Source organism: Talpa europaea, assembly GCF_964194135.1.
Source record: "Talpa europaea genome assembly, chromosome: 8".
Classification (NCBI taxonomy): domain Eukaryota; kingdom Metazoa; phylum Chordata; class Mammalia; order Eulipotyphla; family Talpidae; genus Talpa; species Talpa europaea.
The window spans coordinates 24,986,712-25,011,908 of NC_140075.1; the positions used below are offsets into that span (position 1 = coordinate 24,986,712).

Genomic DNA, 25,197 nt, shown 5'->3' on the forward strand with positions numbered 1-25,197 from the left:
CAGACAAGAGAAGGCACTGGCCAGCCGCATGTCTGCGACTCCTGACCACCTAAGACAGGCGCAGTCCCCGAGGGGCTTCATCATGATAAACTTTGGTGTTCACATTAAACAAGGCCTACATGACACTAAGTCTAATCTAGGCACTAAGCCCACAGTAAAAAACCCCTCCTTGGCATAAAAAAATGACTGCTGCAAAGCGACGCCTACAAACAAGCCTGATGGAATTACCTACAAAGCAGTTTAACCATTAACCAAACAGTCATTGTTCCTGAATAAGTAGCAATTCAGCAACCTGTCTATAATTATACTATTTTTACCTACTTTACTTTTTCTATGCTATGTGAAATCAGTTTCAGGAAATGCATGATAAAGAAAATAGTGTGTGGCAATAGTAGTTTTAAAATAATCATAATACTTCTCACACGAGACAACACCACAAAAATTAAATGCTTACGTAGAAAAAACATTGTTCGTAATCACTAAAAGTAAAATATAACAGTAGTTAAATATTAATACTTTCTGATTATTAGTAGAATTGAAAACAAAACAAGAAAAGCTAGCTTAAAGAATACTGTTCTGTATAATCAAAAATAATTGTGTAGAAATAAATTCCTGTAATTGGAACCTTGCAATTGTTTAGCGTTCCACGCCATGGAACACCGATCACATGTACCTGAATAATAAAGTAAATGTCTTTTGTATGACTAAACATCTCATGCTGGAAAAAAATAACTTGAATGAAATCATCCATTGTTTAGAAAAGGTATAAAAGTGTATGATAATTTTGAGCAAATTACATTTAGATCTTCACTCTTGAAGTGTCTGTCTGTCATTTACGCACCGAATCCTTGACCATCCTGCACGAGTTTCATATCCCTGGGACGGCCTTGCCAGTCTACCGCTGCGCTGGTCCGCGGCAAAATATAAGAAAAAGCTTATTTTAAAAGTTTCTTAGGTTGGGGCCTCTCTGGTGGCACAAGGGGTTAAGCACCGCACTATGAAGCAATCCGCAGCCTCTGCAGCATGAGTTCAGTCCCTGGCCAGCCAGGGAGCAGCCCACATGGCGCAGCAGACCTCTCCTGACTCGCCCGCTGCTCCCCTCAGCAGTGTATTTCAGTCAGTCTGCCTGTTCTGCTCCTCACTCTGTCTCTGGAGAATCCTCTCACCCCCGCATCTCTGGCCTATACCCCAGCTCTTGTATGCATAAATAAATATATCTTTAAAAAAAGGTATTTTTTTAAGGCATTTTCAAAAGTTTCTGAATCATCTGTAGGAAGAACTGATTTAGTTGTACAGCATTTGGTAGGTTTACATCAATCTCTCCCAAATAGTTAACTTCAAGAATATCTGAAGATTAAAGTGGTTCTTGCTAGGCCAGAAAAGTCTGTAAACTTGTCTGCCCTGAATGGTTTTAGAGACTGTGACCGGAGAGGACATTTAAAGCTTTGCCACACTCCATTAGCTGAGATGGGCCATAAGCCAGTATCGTCAGCAGACAGCATAAGATCACATCCATTCTCTCCTGAACCCGGCCAGGAAGGAATTCCAGTCAAAAAACATGAGATGAAGAAGAGCTTTTTTTTTTTTTTTTTTTTTTTTAAGATTTATTTATTTATTTATTTATATAAGCACTGGGTACAGTCAGAAGCACGGGAGGGTGAGAGAATTCACCAGAGCCAGAGCGGGGAGCAGAGCAGGCAGAAGGACCGAAGTACACTGCTGAGGGGAGCAGCGGGCGGCAGGAGAGGTCTGTGCGCCATGTGGGACCCTCCTCTGGAGGCCCAGGAGCAGCCAGGGATCGAACCGGTGGGTGCTGCAGAGGCTGCGGGCAGCTTCGCAACCCAGCGCTCAACTTCTGCACCACCAGGGAGGCCCAAGAAGGGCTTTTGATCTGCTTATCCAGCCATCCCTCAGTATTGAGGGAGGTTGGTCCCGGGACCCACTTGTGGAGTGTCAAGTCCCTTGTATAAAATGGCCTACTTCTGCATGAACCTCTTCCTGTGTACTTTAAATCATCTCCAGATTACTTCCAATACCTAACACAGTGCAAAAGCTATGTAAATAGCTTTGATGCCTTATTTTTGGGAATGTCAAGGAAAAAGTGTCTGCACATGCCCAATACAGACACAGCCATTGCAGGCCTCATAGAACATGGTATGGATTTTCCGTCATAACTGGTTGAGTCTGAGGCTTCAGAACCCACGGATGCAATGGGCCAACTGAGACCAAAGGCATCCAGGGCCCAAGAAAATTGAAGTGAAAATTAAAGGTGTACAATGGCCCGAAGTTGAACTCTTGCTCTAGACTTCTGTAAGAAGACCAGACCTACTCACTTTCTGCTTTTAAAGCTGGTGACCTTGAACACCTAAGTTGTTAAGGGAAGTGGCGGTAAGTCTGAGAGCGGGCACTGTATTTCCATCAGTCCACGCCATGAGCCTTGGGCCCTCATTTCTCCCTCAGCTGCCTCCTCAGACAAGTGGCTGTGAAGAACCTTCCCCAGAATGGTTTGAGGTCTTCATAAATCCCACCTCCCCACATCAGAGCAGATGACAGGGCTTCACCTCCTGGCTTGCATCTCATAAAGGCAGGCTTACAGGAGCAATTCACTGTTGGGGGGGGGGGCGGGAGGAGGGGAACATTAAGTCTGAAACGAGGACCTATTTGTGTAATTTACTCTGGTAGTTGCTCTCCCATGTATAAGCTTTGTGAGTCGAAGTTGTTCAACCACTTTTGACTTTTTCCTAACCCCCCGCAACGAGGATCAGGGGGACTCCTGTTCCAGAGAGTTGGGGTGAGGATCAATTAATTAATTAATTTCAAGGCACAAGCTTGTGAATTCCTGATACATAGTACAGGCAGAATAGAAGTTAGCTATCAGCTATTACTATTTGTAGATGCTTATTGTTGAGCTCCCCTCTTTTTGCTCAGGAAGCACTGCCATTACCTTATGGGAGAGAGAGTCAAAAATCCCCCAGAAGAGCTTCTCTGTCAGGTGCAGCTCTTCCTCCACAGCGAGGCCGTAGCTCCCCCATCCTGAAGGCAGACAGTAATACTTCCAGCACTGCTCATAGTGATTGGTCAGAAGCTGGGGGGTTCAGAACAGGATTGCACCAGGTGGGTGGGGTGGGGAGACACTCCCCAGACATCAACAACATGCAGGGGAGAAGAAAACAGCAAGCTGTGACCACGAAAGTGAAACCAACATTTGAGGCAGTTGGGTGATCCACAGAGTCCCCCCGACCCCCCAGTGGGAACAGTCTGCTTTTGGGTCTAATGAGATCCACTCTGAGCTGAATCTGCCTGGTTAATTCCTGTCCCTCCAGTTCCTGGAACACAGCAACCCTTCAAATGAGAAAATGCCAGCCGCTGAAAGTAGTCACTATGTGCTATTCCAGCCCATCAAGAATTTCTTCCGAGATATCTGCATATAAATCTTTTCGCTCCTGGATGGCTCTGCTATGGGGAGATGGCAGGGCATATGTTGTGGGTCTGGAGACTTTCTCTGTATTGATTACTGCCCACAGCACAAGTCCTAGCTTTCAGCTTCTGCCTTCTGATGGCCCTGACATATAGGGCAGTCCCATAACTTGCCAGCAGAGGGCAGAAGCACACCAGCAATGTTTTCCCATACCAGCAGGTGGGATCCATCCACACTGTGGAAGAAAAATATCCCTGATGTAAGACATAAAAATGAGCTTATTGAATGCTATCGATGCTGCCTCTTTGGGAGCCAGAATCCAGCTAACAACACAGGCCTGCCGAGGAAGCAATGCCAAGAAGAACTGTGCAAACTGTGATTTTTAGCTAAAGTATTTTTTTTGGGATTAGAACTGGGACTTAAGGGTGAGAGGAGATGAGTCCTTGGAGGGCCGTGGAATCTGACAACATACGAGCTATTTTCTGCCCGGTATGGAGACAAGATTGAACTAAAGGCTCCTGGGAATTCTGTTTATCCTAGTAAAATGCTTCTTGGAATCCTTGCTTGGATTTCTATTCTGTTTCTATTTCTGGAGAGAAGGACAAGTTCTGTTAAAATCATTAGACAGAATTTCCAGGTGTGGCTGGTCGCTGTTGACGCTTGAATATACAAATATGGCATATTCGAAGGTAAAAAATAAAACACACCCCATGACTCCTGTGTGGTGTAGGGGGCTGATTCTGGTGCCCTCCACCCAGGCCCAGGTCTTCCCTGTGCTAGTGCTAAAATGTTTGTGATTTATGAGAAAGTCAGGAATGGGCAACACATAGAGGGCTCTGTGCTCTTACTTTTTATTAAGAATGAAAGAGAAAAAACAAAGCAAAAAGAAGAGAAAGTGGTCCAAAGGGACAAGCATTACAAAACAGTATAAAAGAGGAAAGAAACATTTTAGTTTCTGTACTTAACTGAAAACTCACAGGCCCTTCAAAGCTTTGGGAGATTGAAAACCTGCTAAGCACCATGGAGTCAGGGGAAAGCAAATGAAGCAAATGGCAGCAGTTAATGAATCTAGCAGACATGCTGTCTTCAATCTGGAGGAACCTCAGAAGGGGTTAGATTTTGTGGGTTTTTATCTTGTTATCTAGCACTCAGCTTACAAGGGTAGAACCCACTTAACGTGTCTTTTGCTCCCTGAATTGCGATGAAGTCATACTTTACAAGGCACATTTCCTGTGCTGTAGACTGTGTTTCCACACGATGGAGAGATTACCTTAAGGGGCATTTTGCAGTATTCGTTGAGCTGGGGCACATCAAAGACAAGCCGTCTCAAGAGTTGCTGTAACATGGAAGGTCTCAGATGGCTGCAGTGTGGAGTAAGACAAACAAGGATAGAGAGGGGGGAAAAAAAAAGAAAAAAATAATGAAGAGAAGAAACACTACAATAGCCACATATTAGAGCTAAGCCACAATACAATTAGCTACCAAAACACTAGATTGTGGGTAAACCACAGTGGATGATATTGTACTTTAAAAACTGAGTATTGTTAAAATACACAGAGAAAATAAAATACACTGTGACTAATGATTTGAGATACCTAAGGTTAAATTCCAACCACCCTGTGAAAAGAGGTTCTAGATGCGCAAATAAATTCATGGATTATGTACAAGGAATTTAATAGGCCTTTCTCTTGAACTCTGCCAAGGGAGATGCTAAGGGGACCAGCTGCATAGGTGGAATCTGAGGCCACCTACTGGTGTCATCTGAAGGGAACGGTAAGGGCCTCTGAATTGATCCACAATCCCTGAAACTCACTATTGGAATAATTTCTTCAGGTTAACTTCTTCGGGTCCTCAAACTCCTTTCAAAGGCAAATGCAGTAACGAATTTAGAGAAAAATCTATCAAATTATAGAAGAGTTCATAGCCTTGGTCTTTGGGACAAGTAAGTTTTGAGATGGAGAAAGAGGGACAAGCAGAGGTGATTTAGTGTCAACTTTGGAGACTGCTAAAATGTTTTAAAACCTAGTAGAAGCTCTGGATTCCTTCCATAGGAAAGTGTACACGCATACAACAAATTTGTAAGTGCAGTTCATGGTGCCCTGGATTTCTCCCACAGATGCCTAAGGAGTCATGGAGGCAAAGATAATAACTGAGGTTAAGTGCAGGCATCCCAGGAAGGAAAGCGTTGGAGACACCTCCAATAGGGAGAATGATGTGAGTGGAGATGGGCAAAGACATTTATGTTTTACACTTTTTCTTAGAACTAGCTCCATGCTCAAAAGCCTGGGAGTGGGGCCTCCCCTGGTGGCGCAGGCGGTCCTCTGCAGTGCCCGTTTGATCCCCGGTGGCCCCACTGCTCCCCTCAGCAGTGTATTTCAGTCAGTCTGCCTGTTCTGTTCCCTGCTCTGTCTCTGGCGAATCCTCTCACCCTCCCGCAAATCTGGCCTGTACCCCGGTTCTTGTATAAAAAATAAATCTTTTTTTTTTTCTAAGCCTGGGAGTGGAAAGGGCTTGTCAAAATAGGAAGTAAATGGTCTTGTCACTGCATCTAGTGATTTTAATAGAAGCTTCCATAAATTTTCACACTATTTAGCTAATTTGCAGTATTACCTAAGATTAACTAACTTAAATAAAATCGAGTGAAATAAATCTCTAACTCTTCACATCCCTGACCGAATAGACATAATGAAAAATCTGCTTAACTACCAGTTTGCCATTCTTAGAGTTCTTATGGGCTGAAAGGAGGAATGCAGAAGTCCTAAGAGTATAGTCACAGGACTGTGAGCTATACTGCTGGTTTGATGAACAATTCTTATTTTACAAAAATCTGTTTCCTTTGAGACACTTGCAGCAAAGATTAGTCTCATCCATAAGATTTTATTCTGAGAAAACATTATCATAAGAAGTAGCTTATCCTGGGAGACAGGGCTCCGTGGTAGATTTGGCTCCTAAGATACCTGCTGAGTGCAGATTTAGCAAAAGGCAGAACGAGATCTTCTCAGCAATTGATGCAGTTACCAGCCAAATACCAAAAATGATGCTGATAGGATTTCTCTTTGTGTAAACAATTTATTTATCCTCTCTGCCACCAGACAAGAAAAATGGAGATCCATACGCACAAGTAATAGGTCCATCATCTTCCTTTTGAAGTGGCAGAGTGAAAATCCTGGCCTATCTAACAAGCTTTGTGTCTCTTTCAAGATCAATAACATTCTAATGAGCTTAATTCTCTGCCAGTCGCAGGTTTCCCCAGAAATAGAATGTTCCTTGTAGGTATGATTTGGCAGCTTATTTTGGGGGCTTGGAAAAGCTGTTGCCACTAGTTTATATGGAAGCAATTTTGAGCATTTTCAGACCTTGAAAATAAATCACTACATGATAGCAAATGGGAAAATCCTACTTATTGACAATGGGAGAAAACTGTGTTATAGTAATGGTGTGAATAAGGAGTGTCAGAAAGAAAACAGGACCTGATTTTGCTTCTGGCTCTACCTAGGAACTAAAACATTAGCTCCTTTTTTTTTTTTTTTTTTAGATTTATTTATTTATTTATACAAGCACTGGGTACAGTCAGAAGCACGGGAAGGTGAGAATTCACCAGAGTCAGAGAGGAGAGCAGAACAGGCAGAGTGATAAAGTACACTGCTGAGGGGAGCAGCAGGCGGCAGGAGAGGTCTGCGCGCCATGTGGGACCCTTGCCGGTGGCCGGGGACTGAACCGGCACTGCAGATGCCGCGGGGCTGCTTCGCAGCCCAGCGCTCAACTGCCGCGCCACCAGCGGAGGCCCTAAAACATTAGCTCTTAATTTGAACACTTCAGACCTTGAAAGACAGTTTCACCTCCTGGCCACCAATCCTGGGGGCTAGAGCTTGAACCATGCCCCCGAATTCCCCACAGTGGGAGATGACTGTCAAGGAAGAGAGAAGCAGAAAGAACATGTGGCAAAGTGGGGGCTACAGCACATTGAAGAGATTTTTGGGGAGGACTGACATAGGTGAGGCCTGCGAAGTTTTCTCAGACTGATTCACCAGTTTTGCAATGACACAATTAAATGCAGCTGACACAGATGCAGACGCAGAAATGAAAAAACACGGGAGGGGGTACTTACTTGCAAATGGCAAGCAAACATTCTTCTATGGTGTCCCTTTGAGCTTTGGTGAGGGCACGGCCCTTGGAGAGCCTGTATATTGTCTGTAGCGTGGAGTCGATCAGAGAGGTACAGTGTTCTGTTCCAGCAAAGAGGGGGGCGCATCTCGTGAGGAGCGGGAGCACAGCGGAACAGAGATAACGATTCAGAGCCAGCGCAGCCTCTGTGGTACTTAGGGACACCTGAGGAAGGGGTTGGGGGCACTGGTTAACCTCCTGGGCCAAGACAGCAAAGCTGAACCCTGGGCCCAGCTCCCATCGAGTAGGCTGGACAGGACAGCTTACACTCACTCGTGTTTCACATGACCCATGTGACCAACTTTCTACCTCTCGGCAGAGCTGTTCTCCTTTTGTATTTTAACTGGAGTTTATTAAAAATAAACAGAAGAAAAGTCAGGCCTAGCTGGCAGGTCCTAAGTGATTCCAAATGATCCCACAAGGGTCTGTTCCTGGCTAAGAATTAAAGACCCTTATTAAAACTCTTGGATGACCAGACCACCCAGCATCCTTGATGAGCACTGAGCTCAAGTGCCAGGCTACTACACTGACCTTCAGGTTTCAGCTCCCTCTCCTTACCTTATGAAACTCAACTGTGTTCCCGTGCATTTGAAATTAGTAAATGGTTGACAGCTGAACAAGCTCTCAAACTCACAGGTTTTGTGACTGTGTTGGAGACAAAGTGGGGCTCTCACCCCCATCTGTTACTTTATCCGCATCTCAAATGATTCAAAAACATAAATGACATGAGGGTAGACTTCACTAAAGGGAACTCATTTTGTGTGGTAAAAATATACAAGGAAAAGGAACCCAGGGCTTCTCTAAAATTCTGTTCTAATTCCCACTCACAGGGTTCTCTCTGGTTCAGAAAGGTGCGATTCAAGGAAGCCCTCAGAGAGATACTAACTAGAGGGCAAGTGAGCTCAGTCACCATCTTTGAAATGGGCAGCACTTCACAAGAAACCCTGAGCTCCACAGAGGTAGATGTTATTATTTCTGGTTACTATCTTAATCATATCTATAGCACACTTTTTATAATGTAAGATTTTTATAAATGGTTTTCTTAGTAATGTACACATTTCTGGGTATCCCTATTAATTATCAGAAGAGTGTCTTCTAGAACCTCTAGCAATCACACAGGAAGAAATAGCTCATCTTTCATTTCAATCACTTTAACCAACAAGGATTAAAATGAAGGATAGAGCTTTGATTCTAGTGGTTTAAAGTTTTCAAAAGAGAATGCATAAAATGTATGTGCTGAGGAACTGAACAGAAAACTTCTTTTTGTTGTAGATGGTGCTTAGACAAGCATGGTATTTGGAAACCAAATGGTAGGAGAGGTTCACTGTTTATGTGACCTATAAAAAATTAAACGTTTTGATCAAAAGCCTTAGGGAAGTCCCACAAGTTAAAAAGATTCTTTACTTTTAAATTAAGGAATTTATTGAAAAACTCAAAACAAAAGTAGCTGTGGAAGCATTGTTTTAAATATTTAAAAGGATCGGCCCCTAACACCACAGGATGTACTATTTCTTTTCCCCTTGCTATACATAGGGATGGAGTTCCCATTCTAATTGGGGCTCACATAAATTTTGATTTCTGGGTAATCTCATCGATGTCTACAACCTGCACAAAGGATGTCTAACCTACACAAAGGAATTAACTCCAAGTTAGGTATAGGCTAGCTGAGCTCAGATTTCTCTCTTTGTTGGAAGGGGCAGGGGGAGCCTTTGAGAAACTGTACAACAGATTCAAGATGACATGCTTATGGCTCTTTACACACATCCCTAAACTGGCAAGGTGTTTTTTGAACGAAAGCTGATCTAACTGGCCTTTTTCTCCTGGTGCACTGTCTTTCTGCTTAGCCCTGACTTGGAGTGCCAGATATCTATGCTTTTTAACTCCTAAGAGTTAAAATTAATTTTTAACTGTCTTAATTTCCGTTGAGGCCTGTTACTTTACCTCACCCTTGACTTCCAAACTTGAATTGCACTTGGCACCTTTTACTGACCTTGTCACCCCCTGAACTTCAGACTCTTACTTTCCTGATGGTCAGTGCATGAAATTTAAGGCAAGCAGGAAGAGTATTTCTGGTCTTTAATGCTGCCAGTCAGCCTTTTTTCATAAGCAACAGACCCATGGTTCTAATTTGAGGGTAATTTTTGTTCTCCAAGGGGATATTTGGTGATACTGACAAATGGTTTTAAGGGTGGTGCTACTGGAATCTCGTGGGTAGAAGCCAAGATGTGCTAAACACCCTACAATGCACAGGTTGCTCTCCCTCCTCTCCCAACAAATAGAGCCAAGGTTGAGAAACTTAAAACAGAGAGATCTGTACTGAATATGTGAGGACAAGTTTACCTTCATTTATGTGTCTTGTACAATAAATAAAGATGTTCTATTTCTTTAGGCCTCTGTTTTTCTCATGCTTTAACATAGTTATTACTATGTAGTCAGTAGATTGATAGAAAAAAATCACTTCTTTATCCAATATTACTAATTTGCGACGAGAGGAAAACCAATTTTCCTTATTTTGGCAACTTACTGTATCTAGAGAGGCAGAGGCTCTTAAGTCAGGTAAAAATCCAACCTCTAACAAGTGGAGCAAGAAAGTTTGATCCTTGATGCCATAAACACGGTCCAGGAAGAGCACCATAGGAGCCTTGTGATCAGGACAGAAGTTGGCTGCCATATCTGGCTCACTGACAGACCCATCTAAAAGACACACAAACAATGTCATTTCCCCTTTTCTCTACAGTCTCCAAGAAATACAGAGTTGCCTATGATTTGTTCCCATAACAAGCAAGAGGAATTTTGCAAATTATACAGTGTTGTTCTGGAGCTAGCTTATACTGGCTTGGAACAGCTGATTGTTAAAATTTCAGGAATTTTGTCAGTTATAGATATGACCATGATTAAAAATTAAAATTTGCATCTAAGTAAATATTTTAAAAGGTAATACTCAAAGTGCATCACTTCCTAATTATTTTTCTATAAAAAGACTTGCAGTTATTTACACCTCTTGTATTTGTAGGTCTGAAATATGATACAATGTTAGCTGCGTGCATTCTTTTTCCAACCTTGTGTTTGGGGACAAAAATTGGTAGTTTGACATTAGCCACAAGTAGAATATTTACACTACAGAAATGGACAAATGTCATAATCAGGGTTTGATTCATTGCTTTGCTGACTGAAGATAAAAGAAAGAGCGGGAGAAAATACAAGGCAGATTAAATTTAAGAGTGTGTTATGTGTGCAGTTGTTGCATCACAAAAAGCATAAAATTGAGGAAACAATCAGTATTTAGAAACTGTTACCTGATTTAGGTGAAATGTTGATCAGATCACCCAAGAATTCTAACCTTATTTTAATAAAGAGGTTCAAAGATGTAGTGAGGAAAGCCAGGAAAAAAAAGAAGACTTGCTTAATTTGAAGAAAAAAGACAAGATTTTAAAAAACGATAAATAACATAATCTCCTAACTACTATTTTATTAGCACCAAAAACTAATAAGGAAATGATCAAGCTATAGTGCAAGCATATCTAAATATTGTACTTCATCAGGCACCCTAAAAACCACAAAGATTTAGAGTATTCAGCCTAGGTTCCATTTAGGGCTCTGGTGGAGCAGGGAGGGAAGTGACCTTCTGGAATGGAAGTTGCCTGCTTCACCTCATGCCTCAGGTTAGTATTGCTCAATGCTACTAAGGGAGTCCTCACTGGAAAGAGGATTTTCCAGAAAAGGGAGAGCAGGGAAAGGGATTGACTTCACCAGCCTTTTTGAGAACTGTATGCAGCATCAGCTTTGGCTTTACTCCTCCAAGAGATTATCAAGCAGAGATGTTTAGAGATCGTTAGGAACAAGGAAGAGATGATATCAAGAGTGGTGGTACAATAGAAGTCACCACACACTCTTGTACTTGGTGGCCTGCCCCATTAGTCCTGGGGTCACAGCCCACTCCAATGTGTCCCCACCTGCTGGTAAAGGACTTTCATATCAAAGTCATTCCATAAAGTCTGGAGAAGGTGACTACTTCAATCAAGCAGATACTGATGTAAAGCTACAAAAATCACTAAGAAAAAGGGGGAAACTGATACTAAAAAAGGAACAGAGTAAACTAGTAATTAACCAAAGAAGAATGGAGCTACATGGATTGCCTGACAGTTCAAAATTTTTACCCTAAAGATAGCTACTAAAGCTACTAGAGAATACAGATAAATGACAGATCAAAAATTTGGATAACAAGAACAAAATAAGAAGTTCAACAAAGATAGTAAACACACACACACACACAGAGAGAGAGAGAGAGAGAGAGAGAGAGAGAGAGAGAAGAAATTTTGAAGTTCAAGAGTACAATGACTGAATGGATTTGATAGAGCTTCAACAGCACAATAGACCAAACGAAAGAATCGGTGAATGGTTTTAAGATCATTTGGCTTTAAGATCAATGATTTTAAGATAATCAGTGGTTTTAAGATCAATGGTTTTAAGATCATCAGTGAATGGTTCAAGATCATTTGAAATTAGCTAATAAGAGAAACAAAAAAAAAGAAAAAAGAAAAAAGAATGAAAGGGAATAAAGAAAGGACTGATAGAGCACCATTAAGAGAAATAACCTACATATCATGAGAATCCCAGAGGGGAGGAGAAAAGGGCAGGGAGCATATTTAAATAATGACTGAGAATTTCCCAAATCTGGGGAGAGATTTGAGCATCCAATTTAATGAAGCTAATAGGTCTCTCCAAAATTTCTATCCCAAGTAATTTTCTCTAGGACATATTATACTAAAACTGACTAAAATCAAAGACAAAGAGAATTTTAAAAGCAGTAAGAGGAAAAAAAATCTTTCATACGAGTGCTCCCATAAAGCTATGAGCTGATGCTTAACAGAAATCTTGAAGGTTAGGAGATAGGGGGATGATACATTCAAAGTGCTGGGGGAAAAAAAAAAACCCAACTACCAACCAAGAATATTTTACTCAGCAAAGTTGCCCTTTAGAAATGGAGCTAAGATTCTTTCCTAAACAAACAAAAGCTGAGGGAGTTTGTCACCACTAGACCTGCCTTAAAAGAAATGCTGAAAAGAATTCTTCAAGCTGAGATGAAAGATAATTAGTAACATGAAAGCATATGAAGCTTTCTAACACACTGTTAAAGTATATAGTCAGATCCAGAATACTTTAACACTGTAAGGAAACAATGAAGATCAAAGCAGAAATAAATGAAACTGAGAACAGAAAAACAGAAATGATCAACAAAACATATAGTTAATTTTTTAAAAGATAAAACTGACAAAACGTTAGCTAGACTTATGAAGAAAAAAGAGAAATCAAGTAAAATTGTAAATGAGCAACATTACAAATGATGACAGGAAAGCAAAATAGAGGAGACCATTTATACACTGACAAATTGATATGAATAAATTCCTAGAAACTACAACTATTGAGAATGAATTGTGAAGAAATAGAAAATATGAACAAACTATGAGTAAGGAGACTGAATTAAAAGTCAAACATCTTCCTGCAAAGAAAAGCCTAGAACCAAATGACTTCATGGTAAATTCTACCTATCATTTAAAGAAGTCTTAATACTAATCCTTTTCAAACTCTTCCACAAAATTGAAGAAAAGGAAACACTTCCAAACTCATCTTCTGAGGTCCATATTTCTCTGACACAAAAGCCAGCTAAAAACAAAACTACAGGCCAATAACCCCAATGAATATACATGCAAAAATTATTAACAAAGTATCAATCTACTGAATTCAACATATCATTAAAAGTATCATGCATCACAATCAAGTGGGATTCAGTCCTGGGATAGATACAAGGGTGATTTGGCATGCACAAACCAGTCAATGTGATACAACACATTAAAAGAATGAAAGGCAAAAATCACATTCGATAAATGCAAAAAACTGAAAAAAGTCAACATTCTTTTGTTATAGAAACCTTCAGTAAGATTGACATAGAGGAATAAAACGTAACATAGTAAAGACCATATATGTCAAACCCACAGCTCACAAAAGACTCAACAGTATAAAGTTGAAAGCTCTCTCTCTAAAATCCTAGTCAGAGCAATTAAGCCAGGAAAAGAGAAAAAAGCCAAATCAGAAAAGGAAAGGTAAAATTTTTTGCTGAAGACATGATCTTGTACATAGAAAACAGTCTAATAAAATTTGTTACAACTAAATAAATTTGTTACAACTAAGTAAATTCAGTAGTTTCATGACACAAATTCAAAGTTGAAAAATCAGTTGTGTTTTTATATGCTAACAATCTAAAGAAGATATAAAGAAAACAAACCCATTTATAAGCATATAAAACAATAAAATACTTAGTAAAAAAATCTAGCCAGTGAAGTAACGAAAGATATGTACACTGAAAACTGTAACGCTGAGCGAGTGGTCCCAGGAGACAGGCAGGTCTGGGCCTTCAGCTGCTTCCTTACCTTTGTTCAGGGATGGCAGTTTCAGGGGGATACTGATGATCCCAACCAAGTCCTCTGTGGGGACCAGGGAGCGCAGGATTGACCTGATCCTGAGGGCTTCCCCTTTTCCCGTCTGGATGAGCTGCAATGCAGAGTTGGAGAATAAGATAAACAAAGTTCTCATTTCCCTGCTTCACCCCACTTCTGTGGGATCCCCAGCCCTCCTTGTTCTCACGACTATTGTCTTGGTACCCAGAGTTCTTGCTGGGCAGCTAGGCATACAGTCCGGCAGGAGGCCTCTCATTAAGGACTGAAGTCTTGGTCTGGAGGAACATACTGGGAAACCAGCATCTGCTGAAAACAGCAGGCAGATATTATAATATACTTTGACCAGCAGGAACAATGGCGGCCCCCATGCAATAGGCCCTGGTCATTCCACCCTAGTTCACATCCCTGTACCACCCCCATGCATGTGTACTCCCTAGGGACTTTCCCCACCTTTGCACTTGATTCAAATAAATATGAATCTGCCTTTAGATTGGGCTGCACATTACTACTGCCTGGTGTAGCCCCTCTAGGCCTCTCACTGCTCCAAGCCACTTGGACTTTGAGCAATCTTTCCCTCGTCCCAGGCCACGCCCAATGCTGCCACTCCGTGAGGTGGCAGACCGCCAAGCTCTTGGCAGTTAAAGGATTTCCTTTAAGGGATGGGGTATACTTTGACAGCCTAATTGCCATAGACACTTATGACCACAGGGAAAGAGAGGTGCTTTCTCTTGATCTTCAAGAAGAAATGCTACTGAGCGATGGCTGAACTGTGCCAAAGAGCTCAACTTGATAGCTTTTGCTGTAATTACCAAGGTCACCAAATTGAGCACTGAGTCCCTGCAGTCAGTGTGTAGCTTGGTGGTGAGTCTCAGTGTGACTGTGATTCTGGGAGTTCTCAGTGGCCAGGGAACACATTGGCAATGTGATAATGATTCCAGATCCTAAATTCTGCTAAACGTAAAAATGACTTATGAATTTGTCTCCTCAAAGTCAGATTAATGCTAGAACTCGGGGTAGGCAAGAGGCTAAAGAAAGTGGCAGAGGTCTCAGTGGAGTTCTCTGAGAGGGATGACCTGGTGCACACAGCCTCAGGCGGGTCAGCCAGTGTGTGCAGTGTGCATCCTCCTGCACATGTGGACAGCTGGTACGTGTCTAGGCACAGGCCCTTAGTCTGGAGCAGTCTTGAGCTTAGGATCAAATTTACTCCAGATCAGCCAGATGGGAGCCTGGGATATGACTCTCAAAGCTCCTAGCGAAACAATGCCTGTGCACCCACTGACTGTCACCTGCCTATGGGTGGAGGGGAGGTTGTCAGAAATGGCACCCCTTCCCCACCATTCGTAAGTTGAAGCAGCTTAAGGGAGGGGGATGTGTGTGTGTGTATGCATGAGTGGTATGTGGGTGTAAGGTATCAGACCAGAGGGGGTGTAAGGCAGGAGGAAGCTCCTTCCCAGATGGGGCTTTGATGGCTTAGCTATCCCAGGCTGCTGTCCTGAAAATAAACAAACTGTGTAACTCTCCGAAGTGAGGTCAGGTGATCAGGAAAACTGATACCCTGTCCCAGGACTGCAGAACACCCCAGTATCCCCCTGACTTCCTCTTAAGCTTCTTTATTTGTTCAAAGGCACAGAGAGGGAAAGATGGGCCAGGAGCAGAAGGCTGCTTCATCACAGTAGGAACTGGAATCCTGAGTTAAGAATTCTCATCAGCCTCTCTTGCTGAGATGTAGATTTTTTTCTATTCACAGTATTTTTAACCTAGATTCTCCCACATTGGAATAGTTTCCCTAAACACCTGAATTTGGATTTGCAAACAGGCTAGAGTGTGTATTAGACAGGACTCTGACATTGGGAGGGAGGTAAGCATGGACGCTTTCACGCTCTGCTTTTCAAAGCACATACGGGTCATGACCAATTCCTGGGTTGTAAAATTTAGTTAGTGGGCTTCAGCATTCAAAAGCATGAAATAGATCAGAAGATATTAAGATGTGTGGAGCTGTAGTAAGGATAAATTTTGTTTCTAGTATAATCCAAAAGTAACAAGCATGGTAGAGAGAGGCAGGCAGGCACAAGAATCCTGAAAGAATAAAACAGTTCTTTTACAGAATCACCATTACTTTAAATGTGAAAGGCGGGGGGTGGGGAGCGGGAGGGGAGGGATTGGGATCAGAATGGGGGGGGGGTTGCAATTGTATGGGGAATATAAAAATAAAATTTATTATTTAAAAAAAAATAAATGTGAAAGGCAACCTTTTCTTTTCCATTTTCATATAAAAAGCAATTATGATGTGATTCCTATGTAAGATGGGGCTGATTTCTTCTGGCCCCAGCAGTAGTAAAAAAGAGAAGCAGAAGAACACAGCCTTGGAGGTCTAAACTGCCAGTCTGTGAAGACATCCTATGCCAGGAGAACCATCCTTTTTGGTGTGTCTGTGAAGTTCTCCTCAGGGAAATCAAACATGGACTTTGGAAAGAGATTCCCTTCCTGGTGCCATGCCTTCTTTGGTGACCATGATCACCAAGAGGACTCCCAGGTGAGGAATCCTCATGGCCTCAAACAAGAATTAAGTTGGTCCTATTTTGACCAAGTTGAGGCAGATGGAACATAATTTGGGGAAGCTTTTGAAACAGAATATGGAGAAGTTATGTGGTTCAACTTGTGCCTCAGAGAAACTCCACACAAGGACTTGCCCAGTTTTCTTAGAAAGCTACAGAATCGAGTATCAGATGGAAACTACTTTTTTTTTAAGATTTACTTATTTTTATATAAGAGTTGGGGTACAGGCCAGAGGTGCGGAGTGTGAGAGGATTCACCAGAGACAGAGTGGGGAGCAGAACAGGATGAGGGGAGAAATACACTGCTGAGGGGAGCAGCGGGCGAGACAGGAGAGGTCTGCTGCACCATCTGGGAATCTCCCTGGCTGGCTGGGAATTGAACCCGCGCTGCAGAGGCTGTGGACATCTTCACAGTGCTGAGCTCAACCTGCTGTGCCCCTGGGGAAGCCCTGGAAACTACTTTTAATGTGAGCTAAAAGGAACTGGAAGAAGGCATGGAGCCTGGGCAAGTAATGGAAGGGGCTCCATTCAAGACCTCTGCAGTGTTCTTGGCACCAGCAACTTACAGGTGCTCTCCGAGAACCCCAGTACTCACGTGCATTTCAGGAGCACAGCGGCCCAGGAGATCTATAAGAGCAGAATAAAATGACATAATTGCATTGCCCATGTGCACAATCTCCTCTTCGTTTTCGTCATCATCCATGCTGCAGAGAGAACCAACACGGGGCTGCGTGAGGAAGCTTTGGCTTGTTATGGGACACTTAACCTGCTTGTGCTGGGGATCACGTACCTCTTTCTTAGACACCTTCCCACCAAGAAGCCAATGGGGTGGTTTTATTCACCAAGTTCAGAGGACCCAAATATTTGTCCATGACAGTCTTAGGGTCCCACAAACTTTAAGGTGTAAGTACTGAGGCAAGCTGATCATACATTCCTGCATACTCGTGGAAGGGCACAGCACTCCCAAAATCTCCTCCCAGCCATTTATTCCCTTTTCTTTCCTGAGTTTTCTGGAAAGCACCCTGGACAAGGAGTTAGGAGGGCTGAGTCCATGTCCTGCCTCTGTTGTTAATAAGTTCTAGGATCCTGGCCTCATTTCTTTTAATTTGAACTGCTTATGTCATGGGTTCTTTCTAGTTCTACCAGACTGTCTACCCAAACAAATGACTCCCAGAAGCCCAATAGCTGAGAAGTTGCCTTGGTTGGGTTATCTAGATTCTGGGCACTAATCTAGGGACTGTGATAAAAGAAGGTGAAATGGTCATATGAGAGGAAAGTCATACAGTAACCAGACAACTCACCACCAACTACATCCTTAATTTTCAATAAAGATTACTAATGCTGTAATTGAAAAAAAAATCTGCTGCTCTCTTTGAAAACTAAGGAATGAAATCAGAAACTTTTCTAAAATGGTCTTGACATTTTCAGAAGAGTAAGTGGAGGGCATTACCTATTTTTAAAAAAGTGATGAAACCCCAAAGTTTCAAAACTAAAGGGAACACGCTGGAGTCAGAGAACACCCTTACACAGGAGCAAGCCTGTCTACAGCATCCTCCTATAGTGATGAGGGGTATGGGAGGTGCAGTGCTGGGTAGAAGAATTTGCTGAATTCTGGATCTGATCATCCTGAGTGGAGTAGAAGAAATGAAAGGGGGTGAAGGTGATACTGATCATGAGGCTTTGCTTAGAGTCAAGACAGTAATGTGCTTGACAAAGTGAATTAAAATGTTTGAACAACTCCCCCCTGGGCTTTCTCTGCTGGGGGAGGTTATTGATACATTCTTTATCTTCCTTGTACTGACAATACCTGGGGGTTCACCAATCGCATCAGTGCTACTCACATTTCTCTCTTGTATCCCTGTGAAGGCAGGTCTAGGGCTGGGTTTTCAGAGATCTTAATGGCCCCCTGCACAGCTGCCAGTAGACCAGTTCCTCCTTCACCCCGCAGGGCTGGGCCGAAGCACTCCGGGCGTCTGATGAGTAGCTTCACCACGACACTAGCATTTTCTTCCACACTTTCACCTATGTACGGAAAAGAGGCATTATTTTCTTCTCAATGGAAAGGATGGCCCAGAATTTAGTTCTAATGCATGAGGCTGGGAGAACAGTGTTTGAGCTTGTCACTCACGCTTAAGATTAGCAGGTCATACTGATGGAGAGAAAGGTGAGCTGTGATAAATCAGGTTAGAATCTGTCTACTTGAAGTATTAAGATTTATAGTTATGGAACAGAATTTTTCAGCTCAGGATTCTGTGCTGTCTAGATTTTTCACTATATTTAGGTCCTCAGAGGAACCATTGAGTCTGCCACAGATTATTGACTCACTCATAAGCAATTTAGGGAATAAAAGACATTTACATCTTTATTAGTTCCATGACAGGCTGCTAAAAGGTATCTCTCCCTACCTTGAGAGTGGGTAAGTGGCAACTCAAGCTGATGTGCCTCTATTAACATCTGGAGAAGTAATATGTTTTGGGGTAGCTAACTACTCCAGAATCATCACAGCATTTTTGAAATAATTTATCCTGGTAAAAATCTACTTGGTGAATTGTGTTATTTCCAAAATAACTCTGTGGAAAGCCAAAGTTTAGAGAATTACATTTTGTGGGTGTTTCTCTTTGGAAGAACCATGGGCAGCTACGACAGCGCTTCATTTCCTGAAGAGGTGAAGAAGAGGTAGAGCTGGCACATGGAGAGGGAGATAGCCAGTGCTTGTCAGAGCCAACACTTACAACCAAAGCAGTTTTACAGTTTGTTCAAACTTCATGAAACATACCTTTGGTCTCCAACTCAATATTAACTTGTGCCTGAGAATTTACCCTGGGCAAAGAATTAAAGACGAGAGTCTTCTGATGTTGTGTACATCATAGGATATTTCTACAAAATCATTAGGTACTTCTTGGAGGATTGAGCTCTATAATAGAGGTTGCATCTTAACACACTATTGTGTTAATTACTTATCCTGGAGTGAAAAAAAAAATGCCTCAAAAATAAATAATAAAAGGTTTGCAGTCAAAATGTCAGCCAGCTCTGTGGTCTTCTGCAGGCCTGTCTGGACTTGGAGGGTTGGCCCCATGTCCAATCACATGGCTGTTGGCTGGAAGCCTCAGTTTCTCACCCTGGGAACTCTCCATAAGGCTGCTTCAGTGTTCTCATGACATGGCAGGTGGCTTCCCACAGATCAAATGATCTGATAGAGAAAGGCAGAAGCTGCAAGTTCTTTTATAACCCTGTCACACTTTTCCTTGTTGTCATATCCTATTCATTAGAGGAGATTCACTAAGTCCACATAACAAGCAAAGGGAAAAGAATTAGACTCCATCTTTTGGAGGGAAGAACAGTGAAGAATTCTTAGACATTTAAAAACCATCAGAGGAGTTCAGTTCTGTCTAATGAGTACTTGTATGTATTAATTTAGAAGTGCTGTGAGTAGAACAATAGAATGAGAGCCAGAAAACCTCGTTTTCCATCCAGCCTTTAATTTTTTTTATTTTTATTTCACATTTTATTTAAATTTTATTTTTTATATTCCCCATACAATTACAACCCCCTTATTTTGACCCCAAGCCCTCCTTTCCCCAACCCCCACCCCCCATAGAGTGTCTCTGGTTCATAGTTGTTTGTTGATTTTGATATTTTCTTTCTTATAGTTATTCTTTTTCCTGGTCCTTTATTTCAGTTTTCTAGATTCCTGCTATGAGTGAGACTATCCGGTATTTTTCTTTTTCTTTCTGTCGATCCGGCCTTTTAGATAATCACTGTGTGATTGTGTACGCCATACAATCTCCTGGGTCTTCAATTTCCTTGTTGTAATGCTCACACCTCTTCTCTTGGTGTATTGGTACCACCTATATGCAGAGATTTCTCCCCTCGTGTCCAAGGGTTCAGAGAGGCTGAGCTTGGTGTCTGATGCTTGAAATGAACTTTATAGTCATCGCTCACACAGTCTCATTCTTGAACAAACTTGACATGTCTTGATATCTCTCATCGGCCTGGAGAGTCTATCTTATATCACAGCCATAGCTCTGGTCTGGAGCTTGGCCTGCTGACATCCTTTATTACTCAATCTTCTGCGCTGCAGGTAAAACTTAAGATTGCAAATATATACCACTGTAAGTTTTAAAACAGGGTAACCTGAATCAGAAAAATGTTTGTTAAATTGAATTTAAACAGTCCATCAGCATGCATTCACTGTTTTATAGCTCAATCCTTCAAGAAGAGACTGAAATTTTTATAAAGAAGCTTTTCTTCAAGTTTCATCTAATGTATAACATCAAAAAAGAATTTGTTTTTATTCAACCAGAATTCACATGAAGAAAATTCTCAGGAGGGTCTTAAAGGGTAAAATAATCACTGTGAAGACGTGGTGGGAGATTCAATGAAGGAAATCAAGGAGAGATTGAGTGACACCATGAGGTTTGTCTAAGTGTCCAGATAAAGTGACAATGCTAAGAATGATTTCCTATTAGTTGAACCTAGCATTTATATCTGATATAATTTAATCATGGGGGAAAATGAAATAAAAGTTCCAGGAGAATTCAACATGTTTGAAAACAAAAATTATTAATTCTAATATAATGGAAATAACTCACAGTTCATTACTTTTGAATATTGTTGGCCCCTATAGCTTAGCAGGTAGTGCTGATGGCTCAACTGCCATTTTTCATTATGAGAATAATGAAGCTAAAAGTTTGAGATTTTAAGCATCAAAAATGAGGTGAAAACACAGAAACATCAATTCCAAAGAACACCTGCACCCCTATGTTTATAGCAGCACTGTTTACAATAGCTAAGCTTTGGAAACAACCCAAATGCCCAAAAATAGATGACTGGATCAAGAAGATGTGGTCCATATACACCAAGGAATATTACTCAGCATTCAAAAAAGATAAACACATGCAATTTGCAGCAACATGGATGGCACTGGAAGGGATCATGCTCAGCGAAATAAGCCAAAAAGAAAAAGAAAAATACCGGATGGTCTCACTCATAGCAGGAATCTAGAAAACTTAAATAAGGGACCAGGAAAATGAATAACTATAAGAAAGTGAAAATCAAAATCAACAAAAAACTATGAACCAGAGACACTTTTAGGGGGGCGGGGGCGGGAGGGGAGGGATTGGGGTCAGAATGGGGGGGCTGCAATTGTATGGGGAATATAACAATAAAATTTATTATAAAAAAAAATGAGGTGAAAACAACCCCATTAATTATGCTCATTTAAATAGTGCACTGGGATTCTTTCAGTTCTCAGGATGCAAGAACTTGTGGGTCAGCCATAGTATTTACCAGCATGCTGAGTCCTGCTTAATGCTTCTGGTGATCAGCACCATGGAGTTTGATGGGACACGGAGGACAATGGGCAACAGAGTCAGAAAAATGAAACTATGAGTCCTATGTTGAGAGTGCCGCTAAAATTCATTTGCCAAATTAGCCTTATTTTATCAAAGCCTTAGGCCTTCAAATCCAAGCTAATTAGGTTGGCTTCTATAACTGACCCAGGAAGCCATCTCTTGATTACTGAATTGTGGATATCTCTGGAGGATGCAAAGGGCACCCTGAAAGAGAAAAAACTGAAGTGCAACCACAGCTGCTAATTAGAGAGGACACCAAGGAAACGAATTTCCAAAGGCTACACACATTAGCGAGGACACCGTGAATAGAACGTTCTGGTCCTAATTACCTGTAGCTCAGCAAGTTGGACTGCCAATCGGATTCACTATGGGGAAGCTGAATATTGACCTTGGGGCCATTTTTCAAGGGAGAGAGACATCTGAAGGAAACTCGTTTTGCCTAAGGGCTAACAACAATATTTCTTCTTGAGTTCCAAAGTGAATAATGAACTTAACAGTGTGAATGTTCAGTGTCTTTCTTCAAAGACTACTAACACTGTCTTCATGCTGTTACTTTCTTTTTCTAAGATTTATTTATTTATTTATACAAGCACTGGGTACAGTCAGAAGTGTGGGAGAGTGAGAGAATTCACCAGAGCCAGAGTGGGGAGCAGAACAGGCAGAGCGACGAAATACACTGCTGAGGGGAGCAGCGGGCAGCAGGAGAGGTCTGTCGCGCCATGTGGGACCCTCGCCACCAGCGGCTGGGGATGGAACTGAACCGGCATTGCAGAGGCTGCGGGCATCTTCGCAGCCCAGTGCTCAACCGCTGCGCCACCAGGGGGGAGGCCCTTTGCTATTACTTTCTTTTCAACATTCCTGAGAAGTTGGATGGAAATGGGGATGATTGTTTCCCATTTTACCCTAAAGGAGGTATTCTCAATTCAGGGATGATAGTAGGGGTGCAATGATTTTGTGTTCAGTCCACTGCTTCGGCTACTATTTATATTCTAACTACTGTTCTTGTTTTAAGTCTTTAGCCTGGAAGGTGCTCTTCTCATCCCCTTGGCCTAGGTAACTCCACTTTATCCTTCAGACCAGCTTAAACTAAGAAGCCAGAGGGCCTGGTCCTCCTATATATATACCATGCTCTTCCTTTAAGCATTGAACACAAATGTAATTAATGAACTGTCTGCACCTATTTGTGTCTGTTTTTTCTCATTAGACTGTATATTTGATAAGGATAGGGCTTTAAATCTGAATTGTCTAACCCTGTAACTTCAAGCATCTTGTTAACATCTGGCATATAAGAGGCGTTCAAAAATAATTTTTGACTAGGTGAATATACTCCATTGAGACTCAAGGTAGTGACAGGAAATGATTGGATAAAAAGCTGAGGTTGACTGTCCATCACTGCACACCAGGTCAATTTTCAGCTTTTGTTTATAAGGGCTTGGTTGTCCATTTCTTCAGACAGTTTTTCCTGAAGACAAGAGTATAGTCACAATCAAGTCCCAGTACACTAAGAAATAAACTGGGGCCTAGTACAGATGGGTCTAGAAATACTCTCATTTAGTTAATTTAGAAAATTACAAATGTGAGGTGATGGCCAGAACCCAATACCTTGGTACCTTTAGTGAGTGCCAACTTTAATATCATGGTAGTCAGTTTACACAAGCCAAGTCACCACAAGTGATTAGGATGTATGATCTCTTCTCTCTTAAGGCCTTCTTTTTTTTTTTAAAATTATTTATTTATTTGTACAAGTGCTGGGTACAGTCAGAAGCGTGGGAGGGTGAGAGAATTCACCAGAGCCAGAGTGGGGAGCAGAACAGGCAGACTGATGAAATCCACTGCTGAGGGGAGCAGTGGGTGCGGCAGGAGAGGTCTGTGCACCATGTGGGACCCTCGCCAGCAGCCTGGGATCAAACTGGCGCTGCAGAGGCTGTGGACAGCTTCTCAGCCCAGCGCTCAACCACTGTGCTGCCGGGGAGGCCTTCTTAAGGCCTTCTAACCTTCAGAGGCAGGATCTGGAGAGGTATCAGTGAGCTACCATAACAGGAGAGGGAGAAAACCAGGGACTGTTTGCCCATTTGGTTACTAACTCAACCATTTATTGAACCCACATAGTCACTGATCTAGGAATAGTGGATAAGTAGTGAAAACAGTTAAGTCTAGACCCCAGAAACTAGAGTTGAATAGAAACACCCCAGTAGATCCTAATAACTGCTGAAGAATGTCCCCATTATCTTATAGATGTGTGAATAATATCTTTTATATTATGCCAACAAAATTACAAAGTTATTTGTTTAGCAGCAGAGACTGACTGATATGGGATGAGAACAGAAACAGGGACATCAGCTCCTATGCAACTGCAGCAGATAGAGTAGGATGAGCCAGGGAGATGAAGAAAAGTAGATAGATTTCAGATATCTTTTAGACATTAAAAAAAAAATTAGTGGACTGCATTGGGGATAAGGGACAAGGTTTAATCAAGGGTTCCATATAAAGTTTGAGTATCTGAAAAGCTGGTGGTGCTAGTTTAGGGAGATGGGGAATTTAGGAGAACAGGTTTGGAGTTATTAATTGCAAATTCCATCTTAAGAGGTACATAATTTGAGATGCTTATTTAACCTCCAAGTAGAAATATTAAATAGGCAGCTGGATACACATGTCTGGGATTCAGGGAATAGGACAAGGGTAGAAGTTACATTTGGGGGATAACCAGCATTTATGTAGAATTAAAAGTCAACAGACTGAATGAAATCATGCAGGCACAGCCCAGGAATTTTAGAGACTGGTATTTAACTCAGAATTATGATAAAACTTTGCTCATGTGACTACTGTTTGGGCCCACATGACTTTTTCACGAAATAGGTGAAATAAAACTTAAGCAAGATTGAAATCTGGAGTCAGAACTGAGTCAGAATTGATCAAGTTCACCTGTGAGATATGGCCATTCTCACTGAGCAAATGAAAATCAATTTGTGACGAGCATGAGGCTCATAATACTGGCATTCTGCATAAATCATGTTGATAAAGCAGTTTTTTGTCCTGCTTTAATACTGCAGATAAAATCCACCATTTTAATCCAGGTTTCAGGCTTCATTTACCATTTTTATCAATAATTGGACTGATAAAGAAATCATGGATGTGTGCATGTGGGCATGTGGGCCCACTGCCAAGACGCTCAGCCAGCATCACGTGGGGACCCCGCAGGGAGCCATGAGGTGAGCGGCTGTGGAGTGATTCTATTGAGTAAAAAGAAGAGG

At 41.8% G+C, this 25,197-nt stretch overlaps 1 protein-coding gene across 2 annotated transcripts in view; it reads right to left on the reverse strand.

Annotated features, from left to right (window-relative positions):
- RYR3 (ryanodine receptor 3) overlaps nucleotides 1-25,197 on the reverse strand; it is a gene marked incomplete at both ends in the record, with an annotated part of 506,236 nt that overhangs the window by 110,648 nt on the left and 370,391 nt on the right. For both annotated transcript variants that reach the window (XM_084241349.1, XM_084241348.1), the window contains 7 exons: nucleotides 2,945-3,085; nucleotides 4,689-4,779; nucleotides 7,527-7,747; nucleotides 10,107-10,276; nucleotides 14,011-14,131; nucleotides 17,188-17,296; nucleotides 18,434-18,614. In XM_084241349.1, coding sequence (XP_084097475.1) covers nucleotides 2,945-3,085; nucleotides 4,689-4,779; nucleotides 7,527-7,747; nucleotides 10,107-10,276; nucleotides 14,011-14,131; nucleotides 17,188-17,296; nucleotides 18,434-18,614 — 1,034 coding nt within the window. The remainder of the gene's footprint in view (nucleotides 1-2,944; nucleotides 3,086-4,688; nucleotides 4,780-7,526; nucleotides 7,748-10,106; nucleotides 10,277-14,010; nucleotides 14,132-17,187; nucleotides 17,297-18,433; nucleotides 18,615-25,197) is intronic.